Raw genomic sequence first — 25,334 nt, forward strand, 5'->3', positions numbered from 1 at the left:
TCCCCTAATTCAAAAACAAAAAATATTCAACTGTTTGTTTTTTCAGGAGATGATTCAAAATGATTCAACTAATCACTTTAACGCTGACAAAAAAGTTTAAATATTTTCAGTGATTACTTGACGGAACGAAAAATTTTGCCGAATGGGGCAAAAGCGCATCTATTTTTCTTTTTTCTTAAGTCCAGAGCTGTTTACTTTCTCATCGAATATATGAAATTTTCGTTAACTGTAAATATAAATAAGCCTAGTTCCCTCAGACCAAACCTTTCAATAATAATAAGACCGAGCTACCATTTATTTATTCTATTTAAAATAGTTTTTCGAATAGATGTACAATGAACCATGAACATGTGATGATACATTTCTATTTAATTCAATGATAACATAATCAATAGGGGACCTTAGACGAGGATCAGTAGTGTAATTAAATATGTAATGAGTAGCAACAATTAAAAAATCACAATCCCAAAATGTAATGTAATGGCCAATTATAATGACATTACTCGATTGTAAGGACTCTTGATGATTAACTAAATCAATGAATCAATTAAGCTAAGAAATATCAATGAAACGATTTGGATTCATTTCAATTGCCATCAGCATAACTACCTATGAACAAGCACACTTCGGTCTTCCTTTCGCTCTTGCTCTCTCAATTCACTCTCTTTCTGTGTGGGCTGTCGGCATGGTGCGAAAAACTCGGTGGGGAATATCGGTGGCAAGCAAATGGATTTTATCCCGGGTCCGGGATTCCAATACATGCACACGCCGGCAGCTCAGTCATCACCGATGAGGAAAAGAAACGTCTCGGATAGTCCCGGATGGTCCCGTCCGGGACGTCCCGGTATACTGCGAACAGGCTATAACTCTTCCAGTTTTCTGTGACCTGTTTTTTCCTTTTCAATTTTTTTGTTCCTTTTGTGTTTTACCTACTTACGTTTCTACCTACTTACGTTTGTATAAAAGGAACTTCACTGCAGCATTCTTTGAATAAACTTATATAACCGATACACTGAAGAAGGATATAAATAACATTCCGAAATACGTATCTGTATTATAACGTATGATACACTTTTTTTTGAAAATAGTGACTTTGTGAGAGTGTAATGATGTGACATAGTGGAATTAAACGGTACAACAACAATACTATTAGTGAGAATATTCTACTAACAGCTCAAACAGAAATTTAGTAAAATAAATTATAATCGAAATGAAAAGGATTTTCTCATATATTTTGTTCAGTAACAAATGCGTCCACTTTAAATGGTCATCCTGTAGCATAAGTGGAATTATCCCTGCTGCACGGTTTCAAACGGAATGGATTATTTTGGATTATTTGAAGGAGAAGAGAAACTGTTAGCAACAAAACAAAAAAAAAACACTGCGATAAAAATTCACAATTCACAGATAATACCAAATCTTGCAAAACACAATTCTCAACCAGTTTCACAAAAAATTATCTATCTTTTCTTTTTCTCCACCTTTACAACACACAAAAACAATTAACAGCGTCGGACAGTACGAACGGCCCATGTGAGTATCCTTCAATCCCAAAACCGCCCCTTACGTGTTTTAATATCGCGCGCACCTGAGTGTGTGTGTGTGTGTGTGTGTGTGTGTGTTTGTGTGGGCTTGTTCCTCGTTGCATTGTTGCTCCTGTTACTATAGCAAACCAACGTCGTCATTTCGCACGCCAACAATCGCGTTACATGTCACACTGCACGATTTTGTTTGCCATCATCATCATCATCATCATCATCATCGGCATCGCCATCACCTACACGTACTTTCATGTGATGACGGTGTTACGTTATTTTCATGTTTCTATTATTTTTAGTCGTAATTTTTATTTTTTTGTCGTACTACTTCTGTCACTAGTGTGTTTGTTTTGTTGTCTTTTTTTAAACCTGTATGATGTTAACATTCTGCTTCTGCACTCTACAAGCGTTAATAGTGGCTGGCATTTTCCGCACGCCACGTTAAACTATTGTTTGGCGTTTTTTCGTCTTCTGTCGGTGACCGCTACAGTCTTAAATTAATATGCACAGAGCATGTTTAGCTTTCCCAACGACAGAGAGAAAAAAAAACTGTGCCCATGGTGATACACGTTGCGGGAGATGAAAGCACGTATGGAAATTTTAATAAAGTTTAGTTTTTTTTTATATAATCTACCGCACACCTCTAATGGACAGCTCGCAGCGGAACATGGAAAAAAAAGTTTCAATAAAGCACACTCAAAACGTTTCCGCTACTGCCTGCATCTGTTTGTGTGTTTATGTTTTAAGCTAAATGTTTGTTGAATAACGATGGGTGAACAGTGTAAAAAGTGTTTTATTATAAATCTTGATGCATGACCACTACGTATCGCGTTTTGCGGCGAAACAAAAAAAAACAGCTGTAAAATCACTGAAATTCGATTATTGTACCGTTCGGTTTGGCAGCTTCACTAACTAGGAGATACTGCCGGATGTTTGGCTGTCAAATGATTTATTCGAAAATAATTGAGATAAATAAAAGTAGGTTCATCACAATGAAGGTAAGGTCTCAATGCAGTTGCTAACTAAATTCATTTGTAAATGACACGCGCAAACAATAGAAACTCCGTCGCAGAGCGGTTCAGATTTTAATAATAAGACGGAAGACATTCACATTCACAGATACTCCGTTTTAAAAGTCGATCCCCAACTATTGCCTTAACAAGTCCGCTAGCATATTACCAAATTCTACAACCGAATGACAGACCAGTGAAGAAACCTGAGTGGGGGCTGTTTACTCGAGTCATTCAATTCAGGGTCCAAACACTAAAACCTATAAACCACCGTAAAACAACTGAGGTCATCGAATGAATTAAAAAAAAAAACATTTTATGGTGATTTATAGTTTTTATTGACATTATTTTGAATAAATTGAATTTGAAGAAATTTAGCAATCTTGGCGTGAAATTTGCGTCATTTAAGTGGTACAAACAAATTTGGCTACGATCCTTCTCATGTTCAGATAGAGCTGAGCTACAACCCCGGTGAATGACTGAAGAAGTTCAAACTGTGATAGAATAAAGCGAAATATGAATAACTAGCTGAATTACCCGGCGTTGCTCGGAAATGTTTCATGAAGGGAAGGCCGAAAAAAATTATCGAGGTTGTCCTGCTTAGTGAAATACTCTTGTAGTGAAACATAACTTAAACGACAACTCGATTGAACAATACTCCGTTCATGTTCAGATTGCGAATGATCAGTGTCCCATCTCAGATCTCACAATAATCATAATTTTCATGGTATTCTCGACAAACTGAATCAGTTTTATATTTGAACCCTTTAGTAACGTACTTCAGTACTTCCTCGTCACAATCGATCTACAATGCCTTTGGCTTCCATGGATATAATCACTTGCTACTCCCTCCTCTTTATAAGAATTTTATGACATCGTGAATTGTTCAAAATTTTCCATCTGTTAATGATTATATTATAACGAAAAGTTGTTTAACATAATAAATACATTCGTACTATAGAATAACTTTTTATAATTTATTTTATCAAGGCGTTAACCATTTTGGCCGTTCATCAGGGAGGAAAACTTATGGAATAACGACTCGGTTAATACAAATGTTGTTGTAAACTCTGTATAAAATGTTCAAAACGACGTATGTAACAATATTGATGAATATTGATGATGATGGTCCCACCTCATACCCCTACAAAGGTGTGAGCAGAACGAGTTATCTAAATGATAATTAATATTTTGCACATATCCTAACCAGTAAACAAAACAAAACGATCTGATCAATCTAGCAGGTATTGATTCTTCTTCAAAAGAACGACTGACCACAAAATAACATTCAAATATTTCGGATTTACTATCCAGGGTTAATCAAGAAAATTTCCAACCCGGGAAGATCCTTGATCACATCAGGAATCGAACCCGATATCTTTACCAGTATCAGACAGTAATTCACCTGGCCCTTCCCGCCGGACCAGTTCATCGCTACACACATCAGCTACGATGGAGTAACGAGACTGCGGATGAGCAGAGCCAAGCCCAATTCCATCAACAACTGTCGATCCCAATTAATCTCCCGAATCAATTCCTTACATTATTAATCAAACCTTGCGATCAAGGTCAAGAGCAAACTTAACACACTGAATGCTAAGGCTCTTCGGCCAGTCCTATTCGCTTTCCAAATAGTCACTACCTGCTTCGCGCGCGAGGCTCAAACGTTTGTAGACTGCTTATTATTTTTAACTCTCAAACAAACTAAAAATCCATCATCATCATACCGAACATAGTAACTTAATTCGTCTCACAATAATATATAAAAAGAAAAAGAAAATACAATCTTCGTAATACGTAAAAAAAATAAAAAATCTAAAAAATTTGAACTAACTAACTAAATATTTGCTTACAAAGCGGACTTTATGTGTGAAATACATAACCTTTTGAACTCCACCAATGTCGCCGCGCGTTTGATTTCTCTTGGCATCGAATTGAAAAAACTTATTCCCTTGTACAACAATGAGTTTTGCGATCTGGCTAACAGAAAGCTTGGTGTTCTAGCATCAGATGCGTTTCTAGTATTGTACCTATGCAAATCAGTTCCTCTTTCAATTCGATCACACAAATATCGAGGCAGCATGTCGTTTAATATCTTGAAAATAAATACCATGGTTAAGTAGTAAATTCTCTGTTTCACTGAAAGCCATTGTAATGCGTTCTGTAGAAAACCTGACGAGGTATATCTACTACATTTTAGAATTAATCGCATGATTTTATTTTGCAGTCGCTGTAATCTCAAGATTTGTGTGTTATTAGCAAGAAACAGAATGGATGGGCAAAAGTCAATGTGTGGTGAAATGACTGTTTTATACAAAAGAATCTTACTATGGGTCGTTAAGTCATTTTTCAAACGACATAATACACCATACTTTTTGGCAATCTTCTTGATGACGTTATTGATATGAGATTTGAATGTTAACTTTTCATCAATTATGACTCCAAGATACTTCATTTCTCTAACGCGATCAATAGTTTCACCATCAATTTCCACATTGGCGTCATGACCGGTGCTAACAGAAGAAATAACCATATATTTAGTTTTCGCGACGTTTAGTTTCAGTTGCTTAAATTTTAACCATCGAACCAGCGAACTTAGATCCTCGTTTAAATGTGCAACAGCTTCATTGAAATCTTTAGCCGTAATGAACAGAACAGTATCATCAGCAAACAAATTTATATCACAGAAACGTAATACTCGCTTCATATCATTAATATACATAATAAATAGAATAGGACCTAACACACTTCCCTGACCCAAGTAACAATTTTTGTTACGCTAGCTTGTTTGTGACTAGTTTGCAACCAGATATTTGAGTGATTGTTACTAACATCTAACCACTTGCATGACTCAAAAAGCGCAGTTTCAACTAGTTGTTAAGCAGGCTGAAAATGAGTTGTCGTTACGTTGTAATGCCTTACTGAAATAACTTATTTTTTCATAACTTGAAAATAACTTGTTTGCAAGTAAACTAGTTGAAACTTAGTCACCATCGACATTATAAACATTGAATGAATCCAGAATACTTTTCTATCATCAATAAAAAGGCAGTAGAGTACTTTAAATCACAAACTTGATACAAGGTACAAATTTCACAACGATTTCAAAACTGTCGAGCGGAATTCAATTTTACTTAACTGTTTTTCATGCGCCTTCAATCAAAATCTCTTTATAAAGATATAAAAAATAAACAACAAAATAACCCTATGTTCAGAATGCTCAAAATTATTCCAAGTAGCGTGATTCCTCATCATTTTCAATTCATATATCATGAGAATTATAATATTATCACATTCGATGTTCAATCCCTATATTATTTTCTTCGTGTTTATGACAGTGCATAGAACAAAAATGACTATTTTGCCTTTCACTATTTTCGGCAAAAAGTAGTTTTGAAAAAAGTAATATCCTGGTTTTATTTACGTTTCATACACTTTTTGAGACTCCATATTGTGTTCGCCATATTCAAGCCAATAAAGGTTGTTTTGTTTGCATTTTCGTTATCATAACGTTGGTAAAACTTACCGATAACTATCTGAATCAATGAAAAAATTATATGTTATAATCTTATAATATCTAAGTTATTGCTATATCAATTCACAGTAACGATTCACATATAAGCTAAGGTATTTATAATGGTTTCACAACGGAAAATAAACCTTTTTTCAACAAGTAGCTAAAAGCATAGCTGTGATTAAAGATATGTTAGAATCAAGTAACGATAACTTACAAATGATAGTTAGTTTAATGTTTACGTTATAAAGAAACACTGCTGTTACCTTGTTTTAACCAGTATAACATAAAAACATGTTCGTGCTCTTGTTGCAACACAGTTGGGTTAAGTGGTATCAAAACTAGTTATGGGTTGCTACTATTGAAGTCAAATAAACTTACTTTCAACTAGTGGCTAGAAACATTTTTGTGACTAAAGATATGTTTGGATTAAGTAACGATAGCTTATAAATTATATTTAATTCAATATGACACAAAGATGTTATGATTGGAAACCAAAATATCTATTTCGTAACTAGTTATGTTATGATGAAACATTGCTGTCACCATGTTTTAACCAGTATAACATAAAAAACATATTCGTGCTCTTGTTGCAACATAGTTTGGACTTTGTCGTATCAGAACTAGTTGCGGATTGCTACTTGGGGAGGCACACCAAGTGAATTACCGAGGGAACTAGACACTACATCGTTAAAAACAGTCTTTTGAGATCTACCACATAAATAGTTTTCAAACCATTCATGTGCCATTCCCCCGATGCCAAAACGCCGCAATGTCTGCAACAATAAAGGTCTTGAAATTGTTTCAAAGGCTCTCTTCAGATCCAAGAACACAGCAAAAATACTCTCTTTGGCTTCGATTTTCTCCTTCCATTTTGCCAATACTAGGTTCAAAGCGGTTTCACAAGAGTGACCCTTACGATATCCCGATTGTTCCGGTATTAGCAAACTGTTAGAGTTCAAATAGTTAATCAGCTGATCTTTAACAACAAGTTCCAGAATTTTTTCCAGTGTGTGCAGCATGTTAATGGGACGGTACTCCTCGGCTTTATCCGTTCCAGTAACCTTGGGGATAGGAACCACCAGATATTCTTTCCACACTTCTGGCACGTGCCCCGTGTACAACGATTCATTTACCAAATCCAGTAGATCGTGTCCGATAACATGAAAGCAATCCTGTATCACCTTTGAGTTTACATTGTCAATACCAGTCGATTTTCCCAAATTGAAACAAATATTTTTCAATTGTTCAAAAGTGATTGGTTGAAATTCATCAAGTCTACAATAGTTATTCATCGGCTGTGTTATTTCAACAGGTTCACCAACCAATTCAATACTTTGATTGATCTGCTGAACACTATTTATGAAATAACTGTTAAACTTTTCAGATACAATTTGTTCTGTGTGCTCTTCTATACCGTTAAAAGTTATGGTTTTCGATGCACTATGTGTAGGCTTGATCAACTGTTTGAGAATTTTCCATAACTCTCTGCTGTTTTGTTGATTTTGATTGATCTTCCTCTGTATGTATTCACATCTAGTCTTCTTCAGGGCCCGTGAATAAATATTTCGTGCTTGTGTATATCTACTCCAGTGACTATCATTGTTAGTTCTACAGAATCTCTTGTACTGCTTATCCCTCTCCCGGTTTAACCGTAAGAGGTCTATTGAGTACCAACTACTCGAGCTGTTCAAACTAACATACTTTTCAGTTACTAATTCATTAGTACACTTTTTTAATATGTCAGTAAGAATAGATGCCCTGTGATCCAAATTTCCAGTCAACTGTGTACAACCCAAGCTTCTTGATACAAGTCGAGATAGGGTTTGCTTTGAATAGTTTTTCCAACACTTGATTTTCACCGTATCTTCCTCATTTCTAGAGCTACTCATTACGGAAATTGCAATTGTTTCATGATCTGAAATCTTGCAATCGGATTCCACATTTGAATAAACACCGTCGAAATTGGAATACACGTGATCTATCAATGTTTTACTGTATCTCGAAATTCTTGTAAATTCATTCACAGTTTGCTTCAAATTGAAGAATTCTGCTAACTGTTTCAATCGAGTCGAACCTTGATCACTGAGCCAATCGATATTAAAATCTCCAGTAATAATATTTAGTTTACCAAAATCTACGAAATTCTCCCACCAGTTTTCTAGAATTTCCAGAAACTGGCGATCGCTTGAACTTGGAGAGTGGTAAACAACTCCATAATTTCCCATCTGCATGCCTCTTTCAACTGATATACCCAAGAACCAATTATTTCCAACTGCTTCGTTTGATTGAATGCTGAATTTAATTGATCCTCTGGCGTAAATTGCAACTCCACCCGTGTGCCTGGAATGGGACAAACAAAAAGCAACAGTGTAACCCGGAACACTGAACTGATCGAAAGCGTCAGAATCAACAATATGTGTTTCTGAGAGCAAAACCAATGAAGGATGTCTATCCTCTATAAGATGACGCAATGCGACATAATTAGAAGACAAACCGGCCATGTTCAAATACAAAATATCTGAATGCCTCTCACTGATTAGTTGCTATTCCATTGACATAATGTTGTTCTTTTTCGTTTCAAGCAATCTCAGATATACAGGACACTGCTTACTAAATGCTGGATGGTGAATGTCTAAATTCAATTTCCTTTCTTTGTTCATTTTCAGACAATTAACGCATTTGAATTCAGTTGAAGAACACTCAGATGTTCTATGTGCGGAATTACATTTGGAACAATTTTCACTGTTCAAACATTCGGTGCTCTTGTGACCAAACTCACCACACCTGAAACAGCGCAATACGTTAAACGACTCGAAAACCGAACACCTATCCCAGCCGACGCAAACCTTGCCGGCTGCCATCAAGCTGGAATAAGTATTCTTATTAACCTCAATTATAACACTATATTTGTTATATTTGAAGCGTGGATTCTCAAAGTCAGCAACAACTTTTACATCTTCAATTGAAATTTCCTGATTTTGACTTTTCAATAGGTCAATAAATACATCAGAGGAATATCGATCACTCATCCCCACTATTTTCAGTTTTGGTTTCCCGGGCTTGGGTATAACAGCATTGTATTCAGTTCCTAAATTACTTTCAATGTTTTCTTTCACTGATTGTATGTCCTCTCCTGCTGCGCACTCAACAATAATCGAGCCATCTTTACCATTTTTAAAATTACTAATTTTATGTGTTCTTGGATCTAACTTACCCTTCAAAACCTTTCTCGTGTCATCGCTCGTTTGCGAAGACTCGACAGGTTTGATCATAATAACCGAGCGAGTCTTACGATTTCTATTGCTTTTCGTTCTTTTTCTAGAAAATTTCCCAGATAGAACGTCCGCGTATGACTTTTTGTTGTTTCTATCAAATACTTCGTCGTTACCTTCATTAACAATATTATTATCAAGCGGTTCATCATCAGTATTTGAAATAACTTTTCTCTTTCGTCTGGGATTTCCATCCGACTCCGAATGAGTCTTCCTATTTGCAACAATTTTCTTTCTATTCATTACAACCAAATCATTATTATTTTGCTGATTATTCAAAATCAACAAACTTTTCAAATCGTCCAACTTTCTGGCCACACTGTTTTCTAAGCAGGCCATTTTGCTCTCCAGAGCATCATTGGAAGATCTGATCAGTCTATCGATTCCCTTTTCTATCGCGATATTAATGTGTGCCTCGATGCTCTCCCGCACACCAGCAAACGAATCAGTGATGGATTTGAATTTTTCCATCTCCTTCTTCACATCACTAATGAGCGAAAGAACATCATCCTTTGGCATCACATCAGCCATCGCGGCACCTTCCAAGCAATCAGCACATTTAAACAAAAGCGCCGGTGTATCTGAAACCCAACCGGCCATGGCTCTCGTAAGCCCAGTACAGCGCTGGTGATAGCCATTCTCGCAAACTGAACATGCAATTCTAATATCCGATATGGTTATTTTTTCATTACACTTCACACATTCTCCCATCATTCATGCATAAACCAAACCGGCCCGACACACAGCTGGGGGAGAAATCAAAGCAAAGTGAACCATGCAAAAACAATAGACAATGCATTCAATATACCACGGTACGACGCCGCTTTGTTTGAGCGATCGCCGCACGGCGATCATTGACACAATTTACAGCACAAAATAGAAGTATTTACAAAACACTTTCTACTTATCTGTTTAAAGCACAACTAGTCACTTGCTTAGTTGAAAAAAATTTCACAAAAAGCCACCTATTTCACACAAAATTTATCACAATTTGACTCAGCACTAAAGACGCACAAGTTACCATGTTCGCCATTCAATACAATCTGAGAGATTCTCTTTGTTTACTTTCTCTTTTGATTATTACGGCACTCTTAGCAATCCTTCTCTCCAATCATTTACCGATGATAATAACTAAAGCTATCATCTTTTAATCTGCTCGGGAGAAATTACCGAAAAAAGCAGGAATATTTCGCAATAATCGAAAGAGAAAGTAAACAAAGAGAATCTCTCATTGTTACATACGTCGTTTTGAACATTTAATACAGGAATTATTTCCATTATCTTGAGTCGACAGTTTTTTCAATTTACATAATAAAATGCACATTGGTTGTATGATTTCGTCAATTCAGATCAATGTTGAGAATACTTATTCTGTACCAATTTTTCGTAAAACCCGATCAATTTTCCCTTTCACTTTCCATGTTCGGGGCACTTACTCCACTCTCTCACCCTCTAAATAACCTTATAATCTATTTTTATTTATCTTACTTTTTGTCAGTGAACTTACTACAGATCTCCTTCATGATTACCCTGAGTAGTGTAGAAAGTATCTTTGCTTTCAAAAAATATCGATTCCCACCTTTGGTACATGTGCCAAACTTGGTGGCGATTCGTTTAGTTGTTTTGTAGTTATGCTGAGGCTTGAATACACTCACGTTCATAGGCAGACAAAGATTATTTTCCCTGAGTTCTTTGAATTCCCCGGCAAAATGGAACCAGATATTTTGTAATTATTTAAAGAAAAATTCGACCTTGAAATTCTTGCCACTCTCTTGTTTTATAAAAAATGGGAGATTAAAATTTATTTTCAAAAACCCCTCCTTCTAGTCTAAATGTCGATTCTCTTCAAATTTCGTCATTGACCCTCTTTTCCCATGTTAAGGACACTTTTTACAAAATTTCCCCCCTGAAAATGTCCTAATGATCATTTCTGAAGATTTGAATATGATAGAAATCCGTTCAGTAGTTCCGGAGTTGCACCGTTACAAACTTTACATCTCCTTTTTAGAGGGATGTACTACATCCACCCAACACGAATTCCCTAAGTTGCACAAAAAGTATCTATGGTCTTCAAAAAGTATCGATTCTCGTCAAATTAAATAATTTTTTTATGACCCCTGTTAAGGATAGTTGCTGCGCTCTCTCCCCTATAAAAATACCCTTACATCTATCTCTGAAGAGCAAAAAGCAGCTATGAAAAGTGTGATAGCAATCCGTTCCGTTCATGCAAAATGTTTCTAAGATCTTTAAAAAATATTGGTTTTCATCAAGTTACATGAATTTTTTCATGACCCCTCATTGGTTATGACACTTGCTACGCTCTCTCCTCCCATAAAAATACGCTTATGACCATCTCTGAAGAGCAAGAAGTACATGTGCCAAGTTTGATAGCAATCCGTTCAGTAATTCCGGAGTTATGCCATTACAAACATTACACCCCTCTTTTTAAAGGCACTTGCTACATCCACCCCCTATATAAATATATCTAATATATGTAAAATGTTTCTATGGTCTTAAAAAAGTATTGATTCTAGTGAAATTAAACAAATTTTTTCATGAGCTTCCCCTGTTAAGAACACTTACTACGCTCCCTCCCCCGTAAAAATACGCTTATGACCACCTCAGAAGAGCAAGAAGTATCTGTGCCAAGTTTGGTGGCAATCCGTTCAGTAGTTTCGGAATTATGCCGTTTTAAACATTACACCCCCCTATTTAAAGGCACTTGCTACATCCACCCCCCATATAGTCATATCTAAGGTATGCAAAATGGTTCTACGGTCTTCAAAACGTACCGATTCTTGTCAAGTTATATGAATTTTTTCATGACCCCCTCCTGTTAATTATACTTGCTACGCTCCCTCCCCTATAAGAATGCACTCTAAACCATCTCTGAAATTCGAGTAGAACCTGTGCCAAGTTTGGTGGCAATCCGTTCAGTAGTTCCGAAGTTATCGCGTTACAAACATACAAACTTACATCCATTTTTATATATATAGATGAATTAAATTACTTGAACACATTTTTAGTCTGAATCATTTCCTTATTACATATTCAATTCCTATTTACATACAACGCATGTCGCTTCAATTCATATTTGAAATTGGTCGCACCCTCTCAGACTTTGTCAATCTACAATCAATATAGACTATCTTTTGAGAAGGTTCGACCTTTTAGCAATTTCATTTAAATTGATTTAATCAAAAATCTATAAATAAAGTGTCGATACACAAAAAAGTACCCCTCGGCGATGCGTTCGTAATTCTGTAATAAAGGGTGGTTTTTTAAAAGGTATAGAATTTGATTAACAAAAAACACAGGAAAAATTGAGAAAATTGACGAATTCCTAATTGGAATCGATAGAACGATCAATATAATTTAATGTTTCCAGATAATTCTACGCAAATGTTGACCGCGGCTCCACTTTAGATAGTACATGCGTCCAAGTTTGACACACTCTCTCCAACGTATCGGCCGGTATTTCACTAAAAATGCCACCGGCCCATAATCCACAACAAACAGTGACTTTTTTGGGATGCATTGGTAGCTCTTGCAGTGCTTCTGGCTGGGCTTCACTACAGATGCGGCAATTTTGTTTGTTGAAGTATCCATTCGTCGCTGAACACCATTTTTCGATAAAAAAAAAAGTGAATATTCCTCCAACTTTGCCATGATTAAATTAGAGACCAAACTGAACAAGTTTGACAATGATACAAGACACGATTCACGTGTGATCTGTTTAAAACATTGTTGCCAAAAAAATATCAGCAAAAAATCACCCTTTAGTTAGTTCTTTCATATATTTGTCAAGATTTTCAAATTATTGGATTACTTTATTGAAGACCTGAAGTCAATTTATATAATCGGGTTGAATACGCCTTAAGGTCATCGTCCAAGTACCATGCGCGCGGGTGGTTTTAGTAAATTTTCGATGGAAATTTTAAAAAATTTGCCAAAACCAAAAACATACAGACCTTTGAAAAGCTTTTATCTATCTGCAGGGCAAAAATGGCTGAAAAATTCGGAGGATATTCCGAAGCTTATCAAAAATAGCACTGAAAAAATGAGCTTTTTTGTGATCTTTCACAATTATTTGGAAAAATAATTCGATGGCATGAATTTTTTTTTTTTTTTTCAAAAAAACCTTATGCTGCCAACAAGGATCACATTCGGACACATTTTTGGAAAACCTTTTCACGCTTTTCATGGAAAATCAACGAATTTCATATAGCCGATTTCGTTGAAATTTTTGAAATTCGTGGATTTTCTATGAAAAGCGTGAAAAGGTTTTCCAAAAATGTGTCCGAATGTAATCTTTGTAGCCATCATAAGGTTTATTTGAAAAAAAAATGTCATCGCATAAAGGAGTGTATCGAAAATAAGCTATCCACAAATTTTTCTTTCAAATTATGATAAAAAACGATATTTTTCAAAACTAAAAATTGATCCTTTATTGCACGAGGTTAAACTTGAGCATAATGAAAACCGGATGAAATTTAAGTTATTCCTTCACGAATTATCGAACTTTTGATCGAACGCTCTTCATCAAGTTCCGGACAAGTGTTGCATCGCATTTTTTGGACGCTTGAGCTCAAATTTTTTGAACTTCTGCATGTTCCCAGCTGCCTTACCAGTCTACTTGAAGACCCTCTTCACGATTGTCCAGTACCGTTCGATGGGTCGAAGCTGAGGGCAATTTGGTGGATTAACATTTTTCCCAACACAAAAAATTTATACCTTTTTCCGCAAGCCAATTGAGAGTGGTTTTGGCATAGTGAGCCGATGCTAAATCCTACCAAAACAGAGGAGGTGTACTATGCTTCTTATATGAAGCCAGCAATTTCTTCTGGAGACACTCAGATCGATAGATTTCTGCGTTTATAGTTCCGGTAGTATAAAAAATGGTTGACTTCAAACCACAGGAACATATTGCTTGCCATACCAGTACCTTTCGACCGAATTTCTCCATTTGAATCGACCTATCCGCATCGCTCACGTCCTTCCCAACGACGACAGTAAAGTATTTTGGACCTGGAAGGGTTTTTGAGTCCTCCTTTACATGAGTCTCATTGTCCATCAAAACGCATGCATCCGGACACTGCAAAAGACACGAATACAATTTCCGGGCACTTGCTGCTGCTCGCTTCTTCTGTTCTACACATTGTTTCGAGATTTTCTGCTTCTTGTACGTCCTCAGGTGATTTCGCCTCTTGATACGCTAGATCACTCCGACACTCGTTCCTGCTTTTTTGGCCAAATCACGTATTGAGATTGATTTGTTCTTCATGATTAGAGACACCACTTTCTGGTTCAGCTTCGGGTTGGAAGAACCGGGTTTTCTGCCTCTTCCTGGTAGCTCATCCAAGGAATAGTGTTCCCCAAACTTATTATGAATGGTTTTAACACTGGTATGATGAGTTCCAAACCGTTTCGCCAATTTTCGCATAGTAATACCCTTCTCATTTAGCCATGTGTCCAGAACCTTAAATTTCACTTCCTTTTCAATACGCGCCATTTTGAAAACGCAGAATTTCAACCGCACAAACAAGTAAACAAATGAAAGCTGAAAACCAAACGCACAGCATGCTGTGATCTGAGCATAAAAAACCATCACACATACATGAGTACAACACAAATGTATGTGGATTGCTTAGTTTCGATACACTCCTTAATACATTGTTTCCTTCGATTTTATAGACAAAAAACTTTAAACGCGTTTTTCTCGAGAGCAGGTTTTGAAAGTCCGTGTTCATCGTCATTCAGAAACTACTGCACCATTTTGTTCAAATTTTGCACACACTTTCTACATATAAAAAACCAGACTCCAACACTTTTTTTTCGTTGTTTGTTACTTTAAGTAGGTTTTACAGCTACAAAATGGCAAACTTTTTTGGTGAAAAATCGTTATTTTGACCTAAAACAATCTCCAAAAATTAAAAAAAAAATGAAATATCAAACAGAAACGTTGGGTCTGGAAAAACATCTACTCTATCTTCACTTCTTTGGTTTGTTGACTTCTGATAAGTCAGCACTGAAATACAGTGGACACCGCAAATCATGATTTTTATGAAGCGTCCTCAAAAATAACTCTTCACCGACTTATTTTTCAATATTTTTCCAGGAAAAAATTACAAAATGATGTTCGAATGCTGCTTTGTATTATGCAAAACGTTTGAGTTTATTTTATTAAACGATAGTTTTGGAAAAAAATCTCCAAAATGATGATTTTTTTTCATCATTTATACCCTTAAATGTGGGGGGGGGGGGGCTGATTGCTTCAGATACATAATCAATATATCAACCAAACTAATTTACATCAACTCTAAATTATGATTCAGTTTTTCGTTGCGTGTACCACATTGTCTATGGAATCGAGATTCTAGCTTTGGCCACATTTTAGTTTTACAGTTTCCCTAAAACATTCTTCTACTTTCGAATATATAAATCAGTGCGTATGGGATTCATACTCTGCATTAAATTGTTTAAGATCTATTTAAAAATAATACGACAAAATATATCGATTTGGTCATGTTAAGCCTCTTTTTGAACCCAATTTTTGCATCACGAAATGTCCTATTGAAATTGCAAAACATCATTTCAGCAATTTATTTTGCTACTAATCAATCAGCAAATTTTTTTTGTTTCGATTATAGAGGTTTTACATTTCACCTCTTCGGCAAAAAAAACTCTCTGACCGTATGTGCGGGATTGGGAGTCGAACCCAGGTGGGAAGCGTGAATGACATCAACTTACCAATCACGCTATACCCACTCCTCTCAATTTGTGGTTCAATGGATTTCAAGATGATCAATTTTTTTGAAAAATACGTCAGACTTCACTGGATGTAAAATCATTATTGTCATTGTATTTACAACGAAGTACAAAGTAAACTGATGTTTGTTATAGGGGAGAGTGTTCGGTAACCGGCACCCTTTTCTTTTAAGCTTATAACAGCTGACTAAGTGCACATTATGCAACATCAATGGAAAGCTAAAGTCCCTAGCTAACAACTGAATAAGAAACTAAGTTGATTCAATCGATTCAAAAAACTTTATTATCGATTTAGTAAAGTGATAAATTTAGGTCATTTCGGTTACCGGTACCCTTAGAAATTTCGCTAAAAATGGAAAAAATATAAGTAAGAACTGCAATTATTTAAAGGAAAAACGGAATTTATTCTTTTCGACGGCGTTTTAGACAAAAGTCTTCATTGTCTGATGGTTACTTCGCCTTAGTTCTCTTGGCCAATGATTTGAATGGTGGCGCATTTGGTGTTGATTGGGCCGGTCTTTCATTGGATTCACGGCATTGGATACGTTACTGCAGTCGAATTTATTGGCTTGTTATCCACTAAGCAACGATTAATGGCATAAATCAGTGCAATAAATTTAATTTTCCTTGACTTTGACGATTTGTTTGGAGTTGCCATGGCTAACAGAACCAGAGAACCAAAGTTTTTACTTATATGATGGATGTATTAAAGCTGTCAATTCGGCCACGTGTTGCATAACACCACTTCTGGAGTACTAGCATAACCCAAAAATCGCAACAATTTTCAAAAGTCTGTAAATTCTGATAAATGTCTGTAAACAATCGAAATTTCAAAAGACTTCAATCGAAAAAAGATTTGCAGGTTAACTACGAAAGTTGATAATTTACAGCCGGTAACCGAAATCGGTAGTCATTTTAAAAATGACGAAAAAAAACTTTGGTTGCAAAAGTTTTGATAGCATCCAGTTTAATCCACTCACCTTTTCGATTGATGCTTTTCAATTTATGATACTATAAAAAATGTCATAAAAAACTTTTGTGTTTATTTTCACGCAATTAAAATTTGTTTTAAGCGCAGCAAAAAGTACAAGCGTCTGTTTGCTTCCCCTACTAATTTTATTCCATGACAGCCTGTTAATCTTTCAACAATCCTAGGTTCACCTATGAAAGAGTATATTGAACTTGAAAACTGTTCATGTGCATTTGGCAATCATTCGATTGTAGATTTACTAAAGTATTATGCGTGTGTAATATGCGGAAGTCAAACTTGAATTCATGCACGGTCATGTCAATGCAAATTAAGGAACTTTCTGCTTCGGAGCGGCTTTGAAATTTATTCGACTGAATAAAATTAATGAGACAGAACCCATCCTACAGTATCTGAAAATGATAGCACTAGATTAGAAAGTCGAAACGCAGGAAGAGATCTTTCTACAGCAAATGTTAATCATGCAGGAATGATTTAGCATATTGCTACACTTCAGAGAATACCATTATCTTTCAGCATTACATAGAGTGGAGTCGATAGATTACAGATAACTGCTTTCAAAATATGTATTATTTTGGCAATTTTGGAAATTTTCCATAATTTCTATCACGTGTGGGACTTAGACTTTTTCAAACACCTGTCGCCTCACATTTCTAAAGGTTATGCTCAGTTAAAAACATTTTTGTTTTCCTAGAAATTTCGAAAAATAATTATCCTTAACTTTGCTAGTTCAACCGAGCAGAGTCTAGCTCGACAATCATTTCTCCTATTTACCAAACATATAACGACTATGTTCCGTTCGTGTTGATTGGAGATAAAGGATATTTTCCAGTTTCACCAGCGAAAAAAAAACATTCAATTTGGTTTACAAAATAACCATTTGTTCGCTTTGTTTTCCGAGTTAACACTATTTGACCCAACAACAAAATCAAGTTGTTTTCTTTCCCCTGACCCGTTAACTACTGGAATGAAATCGATATCATCCTGGAACTTGCAGGTCAGAGATTTCGCCTCCTTGCTTTGGTTGTTGGGTGCAATAAGTGGTTGTAGAGTGGATCCCACCTAATCGTAGTGTCTTTATTGACAGAATTTTTTCATGATAGACGATGACATTCTCGGAATGAAAAAAAAACAGTTTAATGGATAAATTGCGAATACCTGCAATACGTGAAATGGATTCTGTTGATTACACTCAGAACAACCCTGTCCCTGTTGTCTGTACAATGTAACCGGTAATGTGAAATGTTATCGGTTCGTAGCCTCCTCGTCAACAACAACGACTAGTGCAATAATTTCCTCTACTCCTCCCACTTCGTAGCAAAAGTCGTTTCGCGGAAAACCTGAGAACCAGAGAATATTTACTTCATCTCGGCTACCAGCAAAACAATCTAATGCACTTAAGGTGCTATACAAAACGGTCCGTTCCGGTTAGAAAATCCAGGGTCCAGGAATCGGGTGGTAGCACTGTGTAACATTTTCCCACTTCGACTGGCTTTGGAGCGCTCGTCTCCTTTGTTGACGCCGTCGCCAGGGTGTTCACAGCGATGCAATTAATTTTAACATGGCTTCGAACTGACGAAGTAATTTCCTGCTGTGCTGATACGGCTCACCGATTGACTGATGTAGTCGTATCTTCGTGAGGACAGGATGCGGGTTGTTAAATCAGTTGAAGCCATCGGTTCCGTAGGACAGAGACACTACCGTTTTAGCTATGTGATTCCTCAGGCTCGAAACGGTGCCTTGTGATACACCGGATAAGAATGATGATCTCGTGCAATGCAATTTGATTTGGTAGCGATCCTGAATAATGACCGTCGGAATATGCATTGTAGTTATTGCTGTTGAATTAGATGGATTTGGATTGAACCAATTTATCTGTATGCTAGCTCCTAATTGGAGGCTCACAGATAGTCACCTTCATTCTTGTTTACGTTCGTATCTACCATGCGACGATCGGATACTTTCGAACGAATACGAGTAAAAACCATTATTGTTTTCACTCGAACGATTCCGAGCGCCACAAAATATTTAAATATCAGTAAACTTCTTCAAAGCTCACTCTGACTCACCGCTACTCAATTGTAAAAAAAATATCGTATCAAATTGATTGATACGATGTCTGATGGAAGTGCCACTGTCATCCGTCGTACATCGGTCAACGTTTTCTGCTTTTTGTAAGATAGAGTACTATTCACTGAGAACCAAGAAAATTTGCTTATCTTCAACTCTGGTAGTGTAGTGGAGTTCAAATGTAAAAAAATTAGATAAAATTCAATAGATAAGAATTATTCCACGAAATTGAGTTAAATTTTCACAATCATTGATTTAATTGGTAACTCAATCCTTTTCTCAGAATTCCTCGAACAAGAATTAACTTTGGATCCAATGAACCATTTTCCAGAACGAACCACGTATTCAATATTTGCTCTAACGAATTCAATTTTCTTCAATTTCGTAATACTCCTCGAACTCAGATTCTTGTCCTGCTAGAGATTAGTTTTTACAACTCTTAGATAGTTAGCATTGTAGTTTAAATGAACATAATTGGAAGATGTGGTTATGTTTGATGTATGTCCAAATACTTACCTTACCTTACCTAACAGCTATAGTCTTGGGTTGTTTCTTCTTTCTAGAATACGTCTCCACATAACTCGGTCCATGGCTGCTCGTCGCCAGCCACTCAAGACACAGATGATTCTGAGATCATCCTCCACTTGATCAATTCACCTTGCTCACTGCGCTCCTCCTCTACTTGTACCAGTCGGATTAGATTCAAGAACCATTTTTTACTGGGCTGTCATCCGACATCCTTATGACATGCCCAGCCCATCGTAGACGTCCGATATTTGCTGTCCGTACGATGGGTGATTTTCCTAGAAGCTGTTGTAATTCGTGATTCATGCGCCATAGATGGTCCTCAGTACCTTTCTTTAGAAAACACTGAGGGCGCTTTGCTCCTCTGCCAACATTGTCTAGTTCTCGTGGCCATAAAAAACAACCGGTCTAATGAGCGTTTTGAAGATGGTCAATTTCGTTCGTTGGCGTACTTTTCTCGATCGAAGGGTTTTTCTGAGTCCAAAGTCCAATGATTCCCTGGAAAAATACGTCTATGAATTTCTCTGCTGGTGTTATCGGCGGTCACCAGTGAGCCCAAACACACGATATCGTCACCGTCTATCAATATTCGTGGTGGGAGGCGTAGTGTTTCTTCTCCAGAGCCTCTTCCTGTCATGTTTTTTGTTTTTGACGCATTAATGGCCAGTCCGATACGCCTAGCTTCAGTTTTCAGTCCGATGTAGGTTTCCGTCATCTTATCAAGGTTACGTGTCACAATATCAATATCGTTAGCGAAGCCAAAAAGTTGTACGGACTTTCGGAAGATCGTGCCACTCGTGTCGATCCTCGCTCTTCAAATCACACCTTCCAAGGTAATATTGAACAAGATACAAGAGAGTCCATCACCTTGCCGTAGCCCTCTCCGAGATTCGAAGGGACTTGAGAGCGTCCCAGATACTCGGACGTAGCACATCACGCTATCCATCGTTGCTTTGACCAATCGCGTCAGTTTATCCGGGAAACCGTATTCGTGCATGATCTGTCATAGCTGTTCTCGATCGATTGTGTCGTATGCCGCTTTGAAGTCAATGAATAGGTGATGCGTGGGTATGTTGTATTCACGACACTTCTGGAGTACTTGTCTTATCGCGAATATGTGATCCGTAGTGGCGCGGGCTCCAGTAAATCCCGCTTGGTACGCCCCTACGAATCCCTTAGCTATTGGTGTTAGATGACGGCAAAGGATTTGGGAAAGTACCTTGTAGGTGGCGTTCAGCTCTAACCAGTGCCTCTCCTCCATGTTTGAGCAGCTCGCCTGGTAACTGGTCATTGCCGTGACTTTGTTGTTCCTCAGCTTGCCGGTTTCCTCATTTATCTCCGGCAAATGAGGTATTGGGAATCTGTCGTCGGCTGAGCGTGCACCCAGATTGATTCCAGTGTCTTTCTCTGTATCTTATGCTTCGCCATTCAGATGCTCGTCATAGTACTGCTTCGACCTGTCGATCACCTCACGTTCGTTCGTGAGTAGGTTACCACTGGTATCTCTGTACATTTCGGCCTGTGGCGTGTAGCCTCTACGTGAGCGGATCACCTTCTCATAAAACTTCTGTGTGTCATTTGCGCGGTACAGCTGTTCCATCGCTTCGCGATCTTGGTCTTCCTGGTGGCGCGCCAAACTGCTCTTTCGTTGGTAGCACTAGCTCCAGTTGTTGCCCGTATTCATCTGTAGTACGCACGCTACGTAGCTGCTCGAGATTGAGTCCCGGTGTTCCTGTGCGACGAGTGTTGTTCTCCGTCGATAGTTTTGAGCGCATACAAACCGCGACAAGGTACTGGTCAGAATCAATGTTAGCAGTGCGGTTAGTGCAGACATTGATGACGTCGGAGAAGAATTGCCCGTCGATGAGAACGTGGTCGATTTGATTTTCCGTATGTTGCTCAGGCGTTCTTTAGGTGGCTTTGTGGATATCTTCGCGGGGGAAGAAAGTGCTTCGAACTACCATTCCTCGGGAGGCTGCAGAGTTTACGCATCGTTGACCGTTCTCGTTTGTTACCGCGTGCAGGCTCTCCAGCCCGATAACGGGCCTGTACATTGCCTCCCGGCCTACCTGAGCATTCATGTCACCGATGACGCGTTTTACATCCCGCCGTGGGCAGCTTTCGTAGGTTTATTCCAGCTTCGCGTAGAATGCTTCCTTCTCGTCATCGGGTCTCGTCTCATGTGGGCAGTGCACGTTGATGATGCTGTAATTGAAGAAACGGCCCTTGATCTTCAATACGCACATCCTATCACTGATTGGCTGCCACCCCATCACACGCTGGCGCAGCTTGCCCCAACACTACAAATCCCGTTTCTAGAACGCTGGTTGTGCCACAACTCTGGTACAAGGTAGCTGCTCGATGCCCACTTTTCCAAATCTTCTGTCCTGTCCAACAAAGTTCCTGCAGTGCTACGACTTCGAAGCTCATCATGCAGCATTCGGTCGTATCATGGAAAGCCATTCCTTTGTTTGTTGCGTAGGTCTTTGTCGACTATTCCGAGTCGTATTTCTTTCTTGATCGTATGTAACATGTGTTTTCCGGGCGGCTTATTAGGCCTGCACCAACCTCCTGTCTCACCGGAGGGCCATCGTGTCAGCACTGTTTAGAGCCCCACACTGACACAAGTACGGTAATCAGCCGCTCATAACATAAAGAACAGATGCAACACTGTTTCGAGCCGCCCCAACATAGGGAACAGATGCTCGGATAGACTCGCTCTCTGTAAAGATAAGGTAAGCCCCCCTTCCCTGTCAGCATACGACCAAGGTTCCACCGGGGTTGGTTACCCGATCTTTCCTAGTAGTTACTGGACAAGAGGCTAAGAACCACTTTGGGGTCTGAATTACGCATTGTCCAGTCGTTTACCAACCATAGCTTGTCCAAATGCAATCTGTTAAAAATACTCCTAGTCTGTAATTTGTTAAAACACAAGATGAGGTTTTATGCCTGTCGGAGAAGGAGGATGGAGAATTTCAGAAGGCCATTTCCTATTAACATTATCCCTTTTATTGAACATTAAGGGTCCTCCTGAGACGGAGAAACGTTTCCCTAAGTTTCTTGATAGTCCTACAATAAATTTTTTTTGGCCGTCTTTCTTCAGTTTCGATTTACTATGCACTACTCCGAAACACGAAGTTTTGTTTTACGGACCCAACTCATTTATCGATCTTTAGACACGAAACGTGGTGATGAATAGAGTAACAACTTACACAAGCATTCATACCAATTAGTTCCAGTGTTTGCGTTTCTCGTTTAGCACTGCAAAGCACTATACGTATCTCGAACAAGTAATTTCTACACAATCAATTTGTGAAATAATTCAATTGCCGCAGTTACCGAATCAAATATTAATGCGGACTTTGAAATCAATTTCAACTACTATTGTTTTTCGACCATTTGCGCAAAAACCATCGGTACATTTGCTGGTAAACGAACCATTGTAAACCGTATCGGCCGTTAATTGCACAATGAGAGACTAGACGCGTAGACAAAACCAAAAATGTCCAACCCACCGGCGTTGCTCGAACACTACCACTACTCAGAGGCTCAGTACAGTAAGTGGCGTTCCGGCAGACTCAGCATGTAATTACGGGGCGTGATTTTGGGTTGATTTCAAACGGTACTAATGTAGTCGCATTTCGGTGTCCTTCTTGGTAGCAGATAAGGGATGAGACGCTCCGGTTCCCATCCGGCTTGCGTTTGGCTCGGTTAGGGTGGACCGAATCAGTGAAATGTTAAACCTTTTCCTAGTAACGATCATTGGAAATTCTTGATATCGTATCTAAACTGCCATGTAGCAATCTAATAATAAATTATTGTTTGGTACAGTTGGCGATTTGAAAACAAAACCTCTTTTTGTTTGTACAATTTTTTCAGTAATAGTAAAATAGATGCCAGATGTCGTCGATGTCATTGATTGTGACTAGAAGATTGTATTTCACGAGTCCGTTTGGACTAGTCGTCTTGTCTCACTGAAAATGCTTTTTCTTTTTGGGTGCTCGACCAAAGAAAACGGATTTCAACCCTTCGATCAATGTCTGCAAACAAAGACGGGATTATTCTTCCAAATAAATGATAAGGTTCACTAGGTTGTAGAGATCGCTCCACAAATCAGTTCACATAAGTTCCTGTGTGATGGGAAGATAAAATCAGACATGATTCAAGCCGAAAACGATTCTCCTTTGCACCAACACTAAAACAAATTGGTTGCTTTGATGACATTCAAACACATTGCTTGTATTATGGCTAAATCACCGGACTTTTCCAGTAGTAATTGGCAAGGTTTAGAGTCAAGGAAATGTGAGGAGATCAAAGCGAAATTTAGATAATTTGATACCCTTTATCAAATGGAACCAATTATATCCGAAGAAGAAAATGTTTCGCCGGCTGAAATACGAATGAGAGCATCATTTTTCAGAATAGATTACCCTTCGCTCCAAGCTTTGTAGTTTAGTTAGACAAGAAAAAGCTCTTCTTGACCGGTCTGATTGCAATTCCACCGAAAACCTTTTGAGTATCTGAGTAGATCGGGAGTATCTTTTCAGACGGCATTTGGGAACCAAGATTCTTAAAGCAATACAGAATAATTTATCTCGAGCATCCGGGTTGTTTTTTTTTTCAACAACTGAATGTATTACAAGTTACATAAATTCTAATTACTGACATCATAGTTAAATTCGAAATTAAAAGTGTGATATTCACAATGCAAAACCCATGTTATAGATTCGTAGCAGTACATTTCGCAAATTTCTTCAATATGTGGCATAATGACAATAGATGAGGTTTGAAGTAACCTCCGTGATCGCTAAAATGCGTTTCAATCACACACATAAAAAATTATAGTAGCTTATAGTTTACGCTTATTAAGACACACATGTTAAAGCTCAGCCCAATACTGCCTCTGGTTTTGCAGCTAATTTTCGTTTACTTGTTTACAACATGGCTGTAGTATTAAAAAAACATTTTCATTCTCTCTTGGAAGATTACTTTTCGAAAATCTGAACGGTGAAGGAAACCAAAAAGGTGTAGTATAAATCTTACGGGGCAATTTCTCCTTCAGATTACACCGTGAAATGTTGGTCTCAACAGTTTCTTGATGGCCGGAACTTTACTGCTGATTAAGACCGCCGCGATGTGACTTCAAAAGTCAATGTCGAAAAAATTCTTGAAATGGCGTTGACCGACCGGAAACTGTGAAGTGCGGGAATTATTACACGGAACACCTCGCGCTCGTGAAACAACCAAAATATTAGTTGTTTCACGATATTTGATTGGTTAAAATTTGTTACAACTAATCGATTGTTGTTTTTTCTAAACTGTCATTTTTGTTTTTCGATCGAAAACAAAATTTTTGGTTGAAAAAAAGATGCTGTCACACACCTATGAATTTCAATAAAGATTTTAGTTACAACAACCGACCTTGTTTTTGATTTAACAGTTATGTGAGTTGGAAAACAAATCGGTTTTAGTTGTTTCAGACATTACGATTAGTTATTTAAACTTAAGCAAAATTATTGATTTTGAATCACAATAAAATATTCCTTATTGATATACGTTCTGATTCTTTAAATGAAAATTCGGTATGTTAAGATATGTAAAAAATATGCAATATTTAATATAAATAATATACTGTCTTTTAGTAGT

General features: G+C 37.6%; 1 protein-coding gene across 5 annotated transcripts in view; it reads left to right on the forward strand.

Annotated features, from left to right (window-relative positions):
- LOC131436971 (fat-like cadherin-related tumor suppressor homolog) overlaps nucleotides 1-25,334 on the forward strand; it is a 537,375-nt gene that overhangs the window by 473,711 nt on the left and 38,330 nt on the right. For 3 of the 5 annotated variants that reach the window (XM_058605986.1, XM_058605987.1, XM_058605989.1), the window contains one exon: nucleotides 1,510-1,533. The exons of the other annotated variants lie outside the window; for them this stretch is intronic. In XM_058605986.1, the coding sequence (XP_058461969.1) occupies nucleotides 1,510-1,533 (24 nt within the window). The remainder of the gene's footprint in view (nucleotides 1-1,509; nucleotides 1,534-25,334) is intronic. 5 annotated transcript variants of the gene reach the window in all.

This window comes from Malaya genurostris, chromosome 3 (genome assembly GCF_030247185.1).
Source record: "Malaya genurostris strain Urasoe2022 chromosome 3, Malgen_1.1, whole genome shotgun sequence".
Taxonomy (NCBI): Eukaryota; Metazoa; Arthropoda; class Insecta; order Diptera; family Culicidae; genus Malaya; species Malaya genurostris.